This window comes from Rhododendron vialii, chromosome 10a (genome assembly GCF_030253575.1).
Source record: "Rhododendron vialii isolate Sample 1 chromosome 10a, ASM3025357v1".
Taxonomy (NCBI): domain Eukaryota; kingdom Viridiplantae; phylum Streptophyta; class Magnoliopsida; order Ericales; family Ericaceae; genus Rhododendron; species Rhododendron vialii.
The window spans coordinates 1308706-1325653 of NC_080566.1; the positions used below are offsets into that span (position 1 = coordinate 1308706).

Here is a 16948-nt window from a genome sequence, read left to right on the forward strand (position 1 = left end):
ACGGTAACGCTCGCACCCCAACCTACGCACAGAATTTTGTGTCTTGGTACATAATTAGTTCTTCAAAATGGCCTTCACTCTCATGAATTCTAGTTGTTTGGTGGAGTTTCATAAGACGTGTTCATCCTCCGGTATCCGCACGCGCACGCGCACTATGTGACTTAAGTCCCCGTTAATTTTAAAAAGAACCAGCCGACAATTGGGTGTGATTGTGTTTTGGGGCCGCCAAACAAGCAAATGCGTTTTTTCGCAAGTCCACTTTCCAACACCTCATATGCCATTAGCCCCCCATGATATTAGCACAAGAAGGTCCACAAATATAGATTATTCAGTGCCTTTGGCACCATGTGGCGGTGTCTCAAGCCTCTTCTTATCACATATTTTTGTAAGATCCTCACACTTAGTCTCTGGCTCGACATAATGCGTGGTTGAAAAGAGATCTGGGATACCACATGGCGATACCCCAAGAGCATTGAATAATTTTTCCACAAGAAGACTCCACCCATATTGTCACCATTTACAGGTTCTTGACTCTCTCAAAGCTCAAAAGGTTCTTGGTTTAATAATTAATTTGGATTTGGTTCGGGTTACCAGAGGATTTGGTTCGGGTTACTAGAAGAAATTAATACTAGTGAATTATTTTGAGGATAGATCAGGCTTTCCGCACATGAACATGATTTTTAACTTCTTTGGTAATAAAAAATAAATACTACATGTTACCAACATAAAAATATAAAGAACCCGTTTCAAGTTCTTCTTTTTTAAATACTTATTTTTCGCTTTACTAGACAAGTCATTCTCTCACAATACATCACATTTAATTCAAAAAATAAGTACTCCGTACTTATTTTAGTTGGTGGCACACTTGTACTATCGTTTGTACAAAAGTGATTAATCTATACAAAGTGTTCTAATATTTGTAGAAAAATGTTTACAAATTTGTGAATATGTATTGATATTTGCTAAATTTTCATTGCAATTTTACCTTCTTTGTCATTTTTTCTGTGTATCAATGAAGCATATTGAATACTAGTAGTTAGCAAAATTAGGGTTGCTAAACAAACGAAACAGTCTGTGCCCGGCCCGAGCTTAATTTGACTTTTGGCTTGTTTGGAAAAAAACAAAAAAACAAATTCCGTTACTTTTGAATGTTTATTTGTAAATTTATGCCAAATTTGAGCATATATATGGATGTTTGGCTCGGTAGGCTAGTGAACAATGAATCATTTCATATCATAAATGTTATAAAGATGGGGATAAATCAATAGGTATACCAAAGATATGAGATCTAACCTCGATCCCTTTAGATCAATTTATACCATAATTAACGTTTTGAATAATATATATCTTGCATCTAGATTGAAAACTTGTTCAGTGATATACGAAAATTGTACTACTTAATTTGGTCATTTTGGAACTTTATGAGCTTAAGATTAGGTTTCAAAGCTCAAAACTTTACGAGTTTAAGCGCAACCTTAAATTAAAGCTTGAGATTGACCTGCATATTTCATGAGCCGAGCCGAGCTTATCACAATCACAAAACTTCAAATGTTAGCCGATCAAGCTTGAACAATTACACTTCTCTCAAGCTCAAGCCAAGGTGAGCTTAAACACGTGTAATAAGGAGTTGAATCAATCCTGGTCGATATTGTGTGGCTTGTTTGGCTCGATTAGCACCCGTAAGCAAAATTATAGTGTTAACAGGGGCACCTCTTTATCGCAGTGGACCCTTTCATTTAAATATGAAATCCAAATGTAAATTGTATGAACGTACATTACTCCATCGATCATTGGATAAATATCAATTTTTTTTTCTAATCTACACTCTAAATGTGAAATTATACAATAGTCCGGGAGAACCGCCATGTGGTACTCGATCCAGACCACTTTACAACCACACATTTCTGTATGGGGTCTACGACTAAGTGTATGGACCACACAAGAATGTGTGATTGTAAAGTGATTCGGAATACCACGTGGCGTTACTCCCGGACTATTGAATAATTACTCCATATTGCTATCTGTTTTCGTCCCAGTGCATGCTCTCAACTACTATATAAGTAGCAAGTCCAACATCCCCTCCCTCTCATATCTTTGAGGCACAGAGACACATACATAGACAAAAATGATCAAGTTGAGATCAAAGAGGTTTTCCAGGGGCAACTCCAAGCTTGGTAGCGGCGGAGGCAACAGCGGAGGAGGGGCGGTGAAAGGCAGAGGTGGCGGTGGCGGTGAAATCAAATGGGAGCTACGTCCTGGCGGCATGCTTGTTCAGAAGAGAGAGAATGGAGAGAGTGAAGGAGAAGGATTGATTACAGTGAGAGCCTCAACTGTTTCGCAGTGGCATGATATAACCATCCAAGCAACTTCTACATTTGGTAATTAGCTAGCTCTCTCCTATACCGTAACTATGACCCTTCAAAGGTCCCTCTCTGTTTTTCCCCCTTTACAAAAAAAAACAAAATACTTTTTGGACTCACCCCGGCATGAGATACCGGCCTAAGGTTACATGCACCTCAATTATTCATGCGGCCCAATCGCACCGGCCTAAGTTGAATACAAGACATAATGCTCCTCAACTATTCCTGGTGGGTGTGTACGTAGTACTACTCTTCGGGAAAAATGAACCCTTTGTGTTTGCTTCCATTTCCTATCATTTGTTTGTTAAAAAATTTTCACTCTTTCGACAAGCAAGTAGTTGGCTCCATTCGGTTTCATTGAAGCTTGCATATTGACAGATTCGGAAATCATATTTGAAAAAAGTTAATTTAAGAAGAGAAAACAAAAAATATTCCAAAAAAGACTGATGCCAATTGCAACACAAGCTCACGACTCAAACTTAAAACGTTAGACGACATTTGGGTACCCAATAATTGGTCGAGTAAGCTCGCCCAGACATCCCTAGTTATTAATAAAATGTTAATGATCGATGTCTTAATGATTCCTTTATCAAAGGGCTTTGATTTAATTAATTTCTTCCCAATTCTTTTGTACTCTACTACTATTTTGCAGGAGAACTGAAGATGATATTGTCGTTGGTAACAAGTTTGGAGCCAAGAGAGCAAAGGGTATTGTTCAAAGGAAAGGAGAGAGAAGATTGTGAGTACTTGCACATGGTTGGGGTTAGAGACAAGGACAAGGTGCTCTTGTTGGAAGATCCAGCCATAAAGGAGAGAAAACTCCTAGGCTTGGGCTTGGCAAGTCCTAATTATCGCACCATTAGTGTATGAAATGTCTAGCTAGAATTCAAACTTATTGTAATTCTCCACTAACACTCCCACATAAAGATAAAGGTTTAGTTGTGGGGGTAATGAGTACTACTTAATTTGCTCACTTTTGTATTACTTTCTCTGTTTCTTTTTTTCTTTTTTTCCAAGGGGATGTCAGGCCAGCTTGTCTGCACCTCGATTAATTCTGAAACCCTGAATTTAATGATTGGGAAAACCCTTGAGTGGCCTCGAGATTTGAAATGCTCGGCCTCCGTGGGATATTCGAACGTTATGGAGGACAAACACTTATTTGCTTTCTTATGCCTGGCCTCATGGCCCTCTTGGCGTCATTTTAAATTACAGTAATGGTTTAGGTGGAGTTTTTTTCTTTATCAAACGTAGGTGGTTTGTTTAAATTATGTTTCCTTTTCATCCTATGAAATTGTATAAAATCAAGATTTTTATGCAAAACGAAATATTTTTAGTCAGATTGATGTGTATTCTGTTTTATGATTAGAAATCGCCTAGGAACTAGGAAGACAAAATTTTCACAAGAACGAAATCGTATCATATTAATTTGGGGTTAGGGATGGATTATACAAATGTAAGCATTCACGTAAACATCAAGAAGAATCTTGGAAAGCGAAAAGGATTTCAAATGGAAGGTAACAATTAGAAAGTTCTTGATATATTATTCATTACACAAATTTAGAGAACAATTAAAAAGTTCTTGCATATATTATTTCATATATCTCCATTACACAAATTTAGAGAACGACAACCAACTATATCATAAAATACACATACCATGACCAAACACAAACACAAACACAACCACAATTTGGACATAAACTAACACAATAATTTTATTCCCAACGCGAATCTAGACTTTCGCAGTTTACTCAACCCTTGATTTATTCAATCGCAATCACCTTCTTTTCCGGTCTCTTGACCTCTTGTTTCGGAACCGTCACAGTGAGCACTCCGTTCTCCATGGATGCCTTCACTTCATCGGCCTTTGCATTATCCGGAAGCCTAAAGCTCCTCGAAAACTTACCACGGCAACGTTCAGCATGGTGCCACTTATGGTCCTTGCTATCGTCCTCATTCTCCGCATTTCTCTCTCCGCTTATTTGGAGCAATCCATCACTCACCTCCACCTTAACATCCTCCTTCTTGAGCCCCGGAAGATCGGCCACGAACACGTGAGCTTCCGAGGTCTCCTTCCAGTCTATGGGGGTGCTCAAGACTGGACACATGTTTACCATAGAAATGAAAGGGTCATCGTGGTTGAGCAGGCTTGAAATGATAGACATTTTGCTTGAGGAAGATGAATATTCTGAGACTTAATATGCTAATAAGCTGAGGTAATTCTGTACTGACTAAGAGAATTGAGTTGTGATCAATGTATGTATAGGCAAATTGGGGTTGCATCTTGAACTTTCTTGGCTGTTCTTTGTTGTGTACAATTATGTAGTTTGGGGAATTAAGAATAATTATGAATAATAGGGTAACGACAATAATACGTATGTACACTTTTACCGACCACTTCTCTCTCACAAATGTGTGAGGCCCATCTCACAAGTAAATGTTTAGGACCTACACATGTGAAGGAGAAGTGCTCAAGAAGTACTGGCCGATAGATGCGTCGGTAGCATTATTGATAATGGACCTAATGGTGATGATTCTACAACCTTCAATTAGGTGTAAGGCTAGAATGTTCTGTGCTTTTATCATTCTTTTTTCTAGGTTTGTCCAGAAATTTCTTGTTTATGATCAATTATTGGTGTCAGTGTATTGTCATGAACATGGGTCACTATCAACCCAACTCTTACCAATTTTCATGGCCCATGGGTTTGTGGGTTCCTCGAATGCCATGGCCCTCTAGGCCCAATCACCAAATTAAATGTACTTATTAAGTCATCCACAGTGGTATAATCAAAAGTTAATTGTTGTTAAAGTTAACAATGTTGGTACAAAAGAGTGCTCATAATGGTATAATCAAACTTAGCAACATCTTTAGAAATAATCAGATTTTGGGTTTTGAATAACCAAAACTAACAACCTTTTTCAATAATCAAAACTCTTCTTGGCCTCCCACTTTTTCCTCTTGATCAATGCAACATCTTTAAGTGTTCATTGCTTTTCAAGTACAATATTGACTCATCATCCTTCCCTTCATTCTCTTTTTGTTTTTTTTGCTTTGGTTTTTTGTCTTCCTTCTGGTCGGATTTGGTTGTGTGCATCATCCTGAAAAACAATATCGCCAAGGGGAGTTGAACTTGGTGCATGGTGATAGAGTAGATAATGGTGGACTGCCCATGTTATCCAAACCAATGGCTTGACTATGTGGGTTTGATGATTTTTTGGATGTCTTGGTTGTGTTTCAAATAAGAACTTGATTGTTCTACTTCGAACTGTGCTTTAAAATCAGCCAACAATGCTCATACTTGAACTTATGAAACGTAATGGAGAGAAATGAATGGCGGAAAATAGGGGGAGGGGGGAAAATTGTAGTGAATCCCTTATTTTGGTTATGAACTAGAAGTGATCATTGTGAACCTCAACATTGTTAAGCTTAACAACCTCTTAAATGAATAATCATAAGCTGATGTGTCAACTTTTAGTTATTCATTTTTTATTATACCACTGTGGATGGCCTTATATACTATTTTGAAAGGCATCCATCCTTCTTTCTTTTTCTTTACATAGCAAGTTCTACGTCGCAGCTGGCCTAGATCTAAGAACAGAATCAGAATTTTATCTTAGTAGTGGCGAAATATATACTAAAAAAATAAAAAGATGCATTACAATATTAATAGTAATCGGCTCTAGAAAAAATTTAAAATATATAATAAAAACTATAGTAAATGATGTTTTTCGTTTGCACATGTAGTATGAAAAAAAGACTAAATTTAATTTTGGGCATCGATAATGCCACTCCAACAATAACAACAAAACCCATGTAGTCTCCAACAAATCATTGGGGTATGAGCGGGGGAGGATTGGAGACAGACTTAACTTTTGGCAATATGTACAAAGTGACTGATCTCAGAATACCACTTAAACAGTAGTCCCCCCCCCCCCCCCCCATATGTGTTTTGCTACGGAAGCATGTCCCCAAATCAAAGCCAAATGGCATTAGAGAAGACAAGCCTCGAGACCCAATTCAATTTATGTGCACATTACCGTGCTTCTTTTATTGATAGTTCAGAACATCGGTATGCACAAAGATAATGTCACTCCCTAAATTTATAATGTCACTCCCCAGATCTCTATATGAATTTTTCAAATTGATAACCGCACTCCCTTTTGGAAGTGACATTATAAAATTGGAGAGTGACATTATAATTAAATTTCCTTAACTTTTTAGGTTAAGTTATTTTAGGTAGAATTAATGTGGAGTATTTTTTTCTTAATTACACATCATCATTTATATTATTTCACTTTGGTACATTGAATTTAGTTTTAGAATACTTTTTTGGGTCTCCTTTCTTGAAAAAAAAGAAGATTTATGACTAGTATATAATAAAAAATAAGGAAAAAAATTTAGCAGTGGCGAGACTATATAAGTTGGGGATAAAATTTTTTTTTTCACATATAATAATTGTGTTTTCTAAAATTCTTGTCGTGGCGGTCGCCGCCACTAGACCCCTTTGGTCCCATCCTCGCCTAGATCTAAGGCGGCATGGGGATGGTGGAAGTCGAACTCACCACCTCATAGATGGAGGGGTCCAACGGGAACAAGTTCAACCATGTACTGAGTTGTGTCTCAACATCTAAAGACATCCAACCCAAGAAGGATAAATTGATAGAGATCGATCACCTCTGCATAGTATCTTAAGTTCAGTTTCTATGGTGGATGTACAACATATGGTCGAGAGGTAACGCCCTCAAACCTTCTCACGATGATTCAAACCTCAAGTCCTCAACTACCTTATAATTTAATTTGCTCACAGAGAATCTCCATTTGCTTGGCCAATTTTAGAGTCATTGCCAAATTTTGGAAGAAATAATGAACAAATTGGAAGTGCAACTCTAAATCCCCTCAAAGTATTTGAGAAACAGCTTCGACAAACTTGCCACATCGCAACTAGTACTCTTGGTCATTGTCGTTGCTTTTGATCTAAGGATTAAAAACACAAATTATTACTCTAAAATAACATAGGTACCGAGGATTCTGTAGGGCACCCATGCTTTTTTTTTTTGGGGGGGGATAAGTAATGCACCCATGCATTATTAGGGTGTAGTGTACAATTCGAGCAATCAACAAGTGTATATTTGAAATATGGACCATTAATTATAGAGATGAGCTGATGTAGAACACGTGGAGGCCTAATTCTATGATCAACTGGACCGAGCTAAGCCTGGAAAGCCCAAACGGTGTTTAATTTCAGATTACCCAAATTGACAAAATTCAGACGACCTCGGAATAGGCCTAAACTTGGTGGGATGACTTATTTTCACGCTCCGATCAATACTCATAAACGTTAGGTTGATGATCAATGGTGCTTTTCGGTCTAATTCCTCCGTTTAGGCTTTCAATTGCATTATTTTTCCGTTTTAGGAAAGATTTGTTTCGTTAATAGCTCTTAGACCATAATTCCTTTTATGTTGATTCTTTTCAGGAAAGTCTTGTTTTTATTTCTCGTTTTCAGTTTTAGGAAAAGCCCCAAACTCTAGGACTTTTTATTTTTAAGTTTATTTTTAGGGTTTTTAGGATTTCGGCCTATATAAGGGTTTGTAATTTAGAGTTTATGGAACTTTTAATCAATAATATTGCATAGATTCTCTCTTTCTTTCATGTGTGCAAGATTTGCTCGTTGCAACGAGTTATTTATCTCGTTTGGAGTAGTACGCTAATTAGTCTCTCGTAAATTTCGCTGCGTCACGAGGAATTTGTATCGGGCACTACACACCTGCACTACATGGTGTCATGCTCTCCAAATCCGTTACGCAACCAATAGAACAATATCCTAAGAAACTGGAAAAATACCGTAAGTAAGTCAATGCTCGACAATGACATGGCCAAAATGGCTTAAACTACTGGACCCAACATAGACTTTTTTTTCCTGAGAACAAATTCTATCCGCAGGTGGAAAACCTCAATTTTCCACAGTCGTTTATTGTGGGTCCCACCAAGCTTTTATTATTGCAATTTGAATCGTTCATATTGTAGGATCCTCAGAGGATCACTGTCATGCAAAAAAAATCATCTTGATCGGAGATTGACAAGTATACCAAAATATGAATTTTGATCTTTAGACTGGAGGTCTGATTCTGTCTACCTTATCCTAATTACAGGTCACCGCAGTAAATATTGCCTCCTCCCCTCCTCTCAAATCTAACGAACCCAAATTTAGTAACTAAAGTTTTTCAAATTATTTAAAATATCATAAATGGTAAGATATAAATGATTTTGTAAGCACCATGAATGTAGAAAAGGAACTACCGGAGGGAGTGTGATGTAGATCAGTAGATCATATGAGCTAATTAGGCCCCGTTCCAGAATTTAAAAAAAGTCTTTATTTTTTAAAAAGATAATTTCAAGCTCAAAAATTATGAATTTATTAAAATCTAAAAATATGCATTATGAATCTTATTTGAAAGATCTCGATGAGATCTTTTATACGTTGCAAAAAAAAATTAAAAAAATACTTTTCATTTACATTATTTTTTAATTTAAAAATACTGCATAAAATAAGTTATTTATTTTTGGAACGGGCCTTAATCACACAATGACAAGAAGAGCCACTTGTCTGATGTCCGAAGGACACTCTGTCTCTTTATGACACGAAGAGCCACTTGTCTGATGTCTGAAGGACTCTCTCTCTCTCGCTCTCAGCAGAAGGGGCATTCCATCCACTAGCTTAATTATACCCATTCAAACACTTGACCAGCCAGCCAAGCAAAGCTCTCCTGAAAAGCTTCTGAGAACGGCCGAAAATTTGCTACTCTTCTTTAATTTTTTTATACAGCGAAGAAATTGATCGATGGATGATGAAGAAGATATCGGTTTCATATGATGGTTTAGACTGGTTAGTACGCTCTTAGTACTATCGTGTAGTTTTAAAAATATGATGAAGAATTAAAGTATCGGTTTCATATGAGATAGTTTGACTTTCTTGTTTGCAGGAGGGAAACAAAGTTTGAAGAATTGATCATTTGAAGGTGGTGAGGCAGCTGAGATGATTGTGGTGGCGGTGGTGTGGTTGACAGAAGATAGAGAGCACAACTGAACATGCCCAGATGAAGTTGTTTGTGTATGAGCAGCCTTGTGCTCTCTCTTCTTTCTGTCAACCAATTTCTTCCATATCTCCAACATATCATTAATTGAAGGTATGATATGACAAACGAGCCGAGCAGTTAGTTATTCATGTTCGGTTTAAAAATTTAGCGAGCTTCAGTGTGATTAGAGCCCATAGTGGGGCAATCCCACATCGCCAAAAAAAAAAAAGGGAAATAGAAATATTATAAAACAAATTTTGACCAGTTACTATGTAACTAGAGATTAACCTTTTGAATCACGTGGTCAGCATAAGGATTAAGCAGATTAGTTAGCGCGAGTCGCGTTACATTCAGAATATGTTGAAGCTTAACTTGTTAATTTATATGACAATCATCTCGAACATGCTTTAATTGAGCCGAACATGAGCCGATCTCGAGTTAATTGAACAAGTCGAGAAGTAGCTTGTTCGAGCTAGGCTTGAAAGCTTAACGAGTTTCAAAAAAAAAGTTCAAATTTGGTTTATTTTTGTAACAAACCGAATGTAAACACCTAAATCTGGGTCTCCTAATTGGTTTACTTTATTTTTTATTTTTGTTTCTCCAATGATGAAACGGATCAAGAACATCTTGAAAATGATAAGTGGTTGAGTTTTGAGCGTTTTGAAACCCCAATAAGCTTCCCAGAACCCTACTGGCACGCGTTATTTGAAAGCCAGTGCGTGCTGGTCAAAGTACCAGGTGTTGGTCAACAGTTAAAGTTTGACCGTTGACCCACACGTTTTGGTTTGGCTTGTGCGCCAGTCTGAGACCCGCGTGCGCTGGTTAAAGTTGCAGCAGACCTTATACTTTTCATTTCTGAAAGGTTTCTATTAATGAAATGATTTCCATTAATAGAGGGTTTCCATTAATTGAGGGTGTTTGTCTTATAAATACCCCCCTCACTCTTTCTTCCAAAGGGTTAGGAAAAAAAGGGTTCGAAGTTTTTCAAAGTTACAAAAACCTCATTCAACCTCAAACATCAAAGTTCAAACATTCATTCAAACTCAGCCAAAGGTATAAAAACCTATTGCTTCCTGTTCTGATCCCTGAGGGGGGCTAGCAGGGTCAATACTGATAATCAATACCAGTTCTGGCCCTAAGGCTAACAAGGTTCAAAAACAATGTGAATAAGGGATCTGTGCGCGTCGGTCCTGAGCTCATGTGCGCTACTCTGTAGCTGCGCGTGCGTATCTGCGTGGGGCAGGGATCTTGTTCTTTTATGTTGTTCTCTTTGTAAATCATCCTTGTGAGCATGTAAAACCAGTTTACTGCTTTTCCTATGTTAAAACTGTTAGCTTATATTTCAATACTTATTTCTGTTCTGTTGGAACACCAATTGGGGTATATCTGGACATGTCCCAGGGCCCCAGTCATATGAAAAAAGTACTGAAAATAGCTTGGATGGGCGCGCGCGGGGGTTCTTGTTCCAGTGGCTTTCCATTGCGTTGCTCTTGCATTGGTGACTTGGCCTTGGGCCACTATTTTTTCCCGACACTATTTATGAGGTGTTTTATTCATTTGTGGGCTTTTCAACCTTTAAACTGTGTAGTGAAATACTATAAACTGTTTGGTTTAGTCCTGGGCGTGTACTTGCCCTTCCAGAGCCCAGAGGAGGATAAAAATAGAGGCTATGAGAAAAGCAAAACCGCGCTCGCGTGTTTGATATTGGCGCACGCAGGTTGGAACTACGTGCAATGGCTTTGGTTAGTGCAGGCAAGTTCCTTCTTGCGCATGTCAAGTTTGGAACAGTGCACTGGATCTGCTCTTCTGAACAGAACCTGGTTTTATTCTATTTACTGCTTTCATATCCATGCTATCAATCACATCATGCAAATGTGTTATAGTTTTGATCCCCATTAAATTGTTCTCCGCCTCTAAATGACTAAAGAATTGATTAATTAAACAGAATCGTAAACGTTTTCACAAATGCTCAAGTAAAGACCGATCTCCGAATTAGATGAGAGGGGTGCCTTAAAACCCTTCCCCTCTCGTAACCTGGCTCCCAAACCCAGATATGATTATGATGGACTAGTGCCTTCACCTTTTCAAATTAAACAAAGTGGCAAGCGTTTCAAATTTGGTTCCTTGGGTGTCAGACCTTCAAACCCAAGTGGCAACTTTGAATTGAGCGATCGTCTGCCAGCGCTCCTCAATCCGCCTTTTGTTGCCCACACCAACCTTGAATGAGCTTTAAAGAACGAACTCCAGCTCAAACCAGAATAACTTGGTTAGTTTATGAGCCCTTTGTACATAATCATCACCCTAAGCCGTCATTAAGTTTCTTATCTGTTCACTGATACAATCAATATATTATTTGGACAACTTTATGGATGTTACATGCAATCGTATAAAGGTACCGGCCGGGTTGGCTACAAGTATATGTCTAAATATTTGGTTCATCTAATTCCTTCTTGAAAGAAACATGGACATAGCAGGCCACCGAATTACTCAACCACAACCAAAGATCATTGATCGCTATGATAAAGAGAAACAAAGAAAAGCATAAGAGATGTCAAGATATACGTGGTTAGATTCATGTTGGTGTAAGCTTACACCCATGGGTAAAAAGACGAGAATGTTTTGCTAATCCGAATTATCTGAGGAGCTACTGTAGCATGGGCCGAACCTAGATTTGGTATTGGGCCAAATCCGTCAAGCATTGGGTCGCGGGAGGACCGAACCCCATGCAAGATGTGCTAGATGGGCTAAGCGATTGTGGGTTGTGCCGACAACACACCATTTGAATGGCCCGGGGGGAGAGCCTTTGATACGTTTGGATCCGTTTGGAAGTGGATCGGTCTCCGACCGATGGTACATCCAACCTGGATGAGGACCCGGGAGTGAGTTGGAGATATTTCTGGAGTCATGTTTGAGGCACATGGAGGTCGTCTGATGGCCGGTGGTCACTAATTATAAAGGTGGTTATGCGTGATGTCAGGTGTGTGCCGTTGGCAATTAACTTGGAGAGAGCGAACAGATCGTCTATGTACGCCATTTAAGGGATAAACCCTAGAGAAGGTATCTCGTTCCTAATAGTTCTATAGTACTTCCTCTCCTCCTCCTCCATATACTAACTGGATCATCGACGTCGCTAATTGGTTGTTGCTCTTGTAGACTAGCTTAAGGGAGAGGAGGAGAAAGGCGTTCAGATTTACCCGGAAGGAAATCTTAAACCACCACCCCACAGCTACAAAGTTGGAAAAGAAAACTCTCAAAAAAGCGAGAAACTCACCAACATCCCGTTCAAGTTCTCACGAAAGTCTCTTTGTAACGTTTTCTATGTTTCAAAGGTAAATATAAAAAAAATTGATGTTCAAAAAAAGAAGAAGAAAAGTTCTCATGAGTTACATTTGGAATCTCTCAACCAATACCCTCTCTTACCAAGTAGGATGCCTGCCAAGGCCATTAAAGAGGGGGCCACTTAAGATCTTTTAAAAACCCCGTAATGTTCTTCCAAGGACCCCTGTAGAGGTTAGGAGTCTCTAAGTTCATGTTCAGTTAAGATTTTTATTTTTTAAATATTTATTTTTTATTTTACGAAATATGTTATTTTTTCATAATATATTATTTTTAATTTAAAAAAGTAAATAATATGTATTTATTTTCTTTCAAAGAACGGATTAGTCAATAGTCAAGTACATCTGATATGGCTTTGTACATAAAGGAGTTCATGACAATGCTTTTTGACTTTCTGGAAAGGTTAATTGAATATTCATTCCGTCAGCAATTCCTTGAAAGTGAGTTAAAGCCATTATTAATCTCAGGAATGCTCACAAATTAATTAACAGATAAGGGAATGCTAGAATTTTTCCATGAGAGTTTCACAGAGAGAGCTTTTTGAAGCCCCCTTTTTTTTTTTAAACAGTTTTGAAGCCCTTTTTTTTTAAACAGAAGAAATAAGAGCTTCATTAACTCATAACACGAAGTACAGAGCTAATAGGGTCATGGATACACCGGCCTGACCATTCATGACACTCTTCTCCTAACCACACGGAGGAAACTGATTAAGACCTAACAGGCTGAGTCCAAACCAGGACAAAAACCCAAACGGCCCAGGTTGAAGCCTCTTTTGATTATCAAAATTTTGAGTATCAAATGTTCAATGTAAGTGCCAAATGCTAGGATTCATTCTGGTTTCTGCCTCATCAAAAATTTTATGTATGTACTCAAGTAACTCAAACTCTGCAATTATAGCGGCGAAGAGAATATGAATACATATATTCATGTTCATACACTGCATACATAAGGATTTTGGGCTCTTCTCGTGTTTCACTAAAATAATTTGAGCCTCTCATTTTGTTTAGAATAGTTTGTTTATGGTTCTTGTAAAAAATCAACTTTTTCGGATAACAGCAAAGTCTTTTGCAAAAAATTCACCTTTGTTGCATAATATGGTCAATTGCCTCATCTCATCAATTCTTACCTCTACCTCCACGTGCATCCTGGCTGCACGTGAGAGGGAGTGTTAGACTTTATCTCACATAGCTCATTTAAGCCGCCCACACTTTTTTTTTTCGGGGAAAATAAGTCACCCAAATTTGGTTAATATATTTTAGAGTTTACTACACCTTTTGCCAATTATTTTTAGGTTGGAAACTTCCAAGAAATCTAACACTTTAATTTAATTTTATTTTTTGAGAAACACCTTTAACAAATTCGTCGCATCACCATTAGCACAATATTCTTGATATTCGTTGCTGTTGATCAACCGTTGAAAAATAAAAGTTACTATTATCCCAAGATAACATCCCACCAATTGAACAATATTCTAAAAAACTACTGTAGTAAACTAATAATAAGTACATATTTCCCTTAGTAGAACGGGGCCTAAGTCGATTATCGAAAATGACATGGCTAAAATGGTTCAATATTACTAATATTATAGTGTTTGAGCTATATTTTTTTTTTTCCTCTTTTGTTTGAGCTTTCACCTCTTCCCTTTCCTGATAGTACAAGTTATAACACAGTAGCAGTTGATAATGTGGTAATAACCACAGGAATAAGTCTTCGTTGTTTGTTTGAAATTGGCAAATACAACGAGGAAAACGAGAGCTTAAAAAAGGACCTCCAATTACACAGACGTCATCAATTTGATCAATGTTCGTTTTGCCAACTTACTCATATCTCGACTAATTTTAGAGGGACTAATCAAACCGTCTAAACCTACAAACTTGCTTCACAAGAGTTAATAATATCTGGGTAGTTTCGAACATAAAATTTAAAAGAAAGCTAGCAAGCCTGACGTTTCAGGCGTTGATCACTAGACCAACTCCTTGGGATTGAAAATCAATAAGATGACAATCACATAAGATAATTAGTCATACAAAGCTGGAGCCATCTCTCTGATTTCTTAATTCTCTCTCTCTCTCTCTCTCTCTCTCTCTCTCTCTCATAAACAATTAGTCACACAAAGCTGGAGCCATCTCTCTGATTTCTTAACTCTCTCTCTCTCATAAGATAATTAGTCACACAAAGCTGGAGCCATCTCTCTGATTTCTTAACTCTCTCTCTCTCTCTCTCTCTCTCTCTCTCTCTCTCTCTCTCTCTCTCTCTCATACAAGCTTAATTACCCATTCAAAGACTTGTACCCCTCGTATGATTAATCTGCAGTACGTGTTTGTATAGTTTTGGCAATATATATGTTTTAATTTTTCTCTTTTTTGTTCGTATCGAATGAATCGATGTTTGATTTTCTTTTTTGCAGGACAGGAGAGACAAATTAAGTTTGAAGAATTGATTTCAAAAGTGATGGTCATGAGGTTGATCATTGTGTTGTTTTGGTTGACAGAAGATAGAGAGCACAACTGAACATGCCCAGATGAAGTTGTTTGCGTTTGTCCAGCCTTGTGCTCTCTCTTCTTTCTGTCAACCAATTTGTTCCCATCACGCAAACCTACCAATTCAAAGGTACGATACATGCAAGAAATTTCTGAGTGCAAATTGAGTATAGTTCACGTAATACCCAGCAGCCCATTTGAGCCGTCTAAATTTGTCTTGGACGGTCCAGATCTGAGCAAAGGGAAAGTGGAGAGAGAGTGTTTGGCTGAGTAGGAGAGAAAGTGCTCGGATATGGACCGTTCAAAACGCGTTTGGATGGTTTGGATGGACGCTGAATACCGCCACGTGGTACCCAATTTACACCCAAAAACTTCTCAATATATACATGCTAGGGGTGAGTACAAAATCCGTCAAACTGCGAATCCAGTCCAAACCAATCCAAACTGAATGGTTTGGTTAGGTTTTTCAGTAGTGTTGTTTGGTTCCGGTTTTAAAAATTTAGAAACCACGTTAAATGGTTTGGTCTGTGGATTTACGTTAATGGTTTCGGTTCCAAACTGATCCGAACCGTATATAGATATAATATATATACATATAACTCATTTAATTTAGATACACCAAGTATACATGAAAGGTATAGTCAACAAATTTTCTAAATTAATAATTTATTCAATCCACCGTCTTATTCGTTATTCATTTACTACCAAAATTATTTAGTATAAACTTCTATATATCACAATCTATTCCTATAATCTCAAAAGCACATTGTATTTAGATATATAATGCTCAATTTAGTGAATATTGATTCCATGGCTCAATTAATTCCTAAATTTTTCTATAAATAAAAATCAATTCTTAGTTTATCTCCGCAATTTTGAGTACTTTAAATAGTTTAAAACCGAAACAAAACCGTAGTCTAATGGTTTGGATTGGTTTGGTTCTACACTTTTGATGAGTTGGTTTGGTTCTCCAAATACATAATTTGTACTTAATGGTTTGGTTTTTTGTTTACTATAAAATTGAACCAATTCGGTCCATGCTCACCCCTAATACATGCATAGCCTCAACTCTAAGCCCTAGCTCATTAATTTTCTTATTTGTGCGCTAACACAATCAACATAAAGGTTGGACTTTATGTACGCATGTTACATGGAATTGCATACTGGTATCGGATACGACAGTGGCGGAGCGTGGATTTGAATTTGAGTGTGATGTTGCTCGATGAGAACTCACTTGATTTCGGTGATGCTGTAGTGCATTGTGTGTAGTGCGGCATTACAGTCGTCCAAAAGTGTTTTCAAATGTTCAAATTAAAAACAAACTCTTTCCTGGAAAAGTTTGTTTTTAATCTAAACCGTTAGTTAATGAGATCGATAGCTGTCGACCGTCCTATCGGCCGCCTACACAGGGGTGCACTACAGCACACCCGAATCCAATTCACTTGTGTTAGTTGTTGCATGTTGTGCGTAAAAGTAAAGGTTAATTATCTTTTGCCTTTCAAAAAAAAAAAAAGAGTAAAGGTTAATTGTGCTTTGTTCCTGCTTGGTTTTTTTTTTTCTATTGAGAAAGACTAAAGCTTTGACTATACTCTCTTTCTGTTTTTAAATGAAAGTCATTGAGATATTATCTTTATGATCCGAATTATTCTTTTATTTTGTGAATTGCGATCATCGCATCACTTGTACAAATTATGA

At 37.6% G+C, this 16948-nt stretch overlaps 2 protein-coding genes and 1 non-coding gene across 3 annotated transcripts; 1 reads left to right on the forward strand and 2 right to left on the reverse strand.

Annotated features, from left to right (window-relative positions):
* Positions 1-2069: 2069 nt before the first annotated feature.
* Positions 2070-3499, forward strand: LOC131304070 (BAG family molecular chaperone regulator 1-like). Its single transcript, XM_058331170.1, has 2 exons — positions 2070-2378; positions 3013-3499. Exons 1-2 carry the CDS (start codon positions 2126-2128, stop codon positions 3228-3230), a joined length of 471 nt encoding a protein of 156 aa, XP_058187153.1. The 5' UTR covers positions 2070-2125; the 3' UTR covers positions 3231-3499.
* A 382-nt stretch (positions 3500-3881) lies between these two features.
* LOC131303914 (class I heat shock protein-like) lies at positions 3882-4681 on the reverse strand. Its single transcript, XM_058330977.1, has one exon. The coding sequence runs from the start codon at positions 4523-4525 to the stop codon at positions 4124-4126; it is 402 nt and encodes a 133-aa protein (XP_058186960.1). The 5' UTR covers positions 4526-4681; the 3' UTR covers positions 3882-4123.
* Positions 4682-6306: 1625 nt separating this feature from the next.
* Positions 6307-6414, reverse strand: LOC131305831 (small nucleolar RNA snoR100). Its single transcript, XR_009193388.1, has one exon. It is a non-coding gene; the product is annotated as a small nucleolar RNA snoR100 (small nucleolar RNA).
* Positions 6415-16948: the final 10534 nt, after the last annotated feature.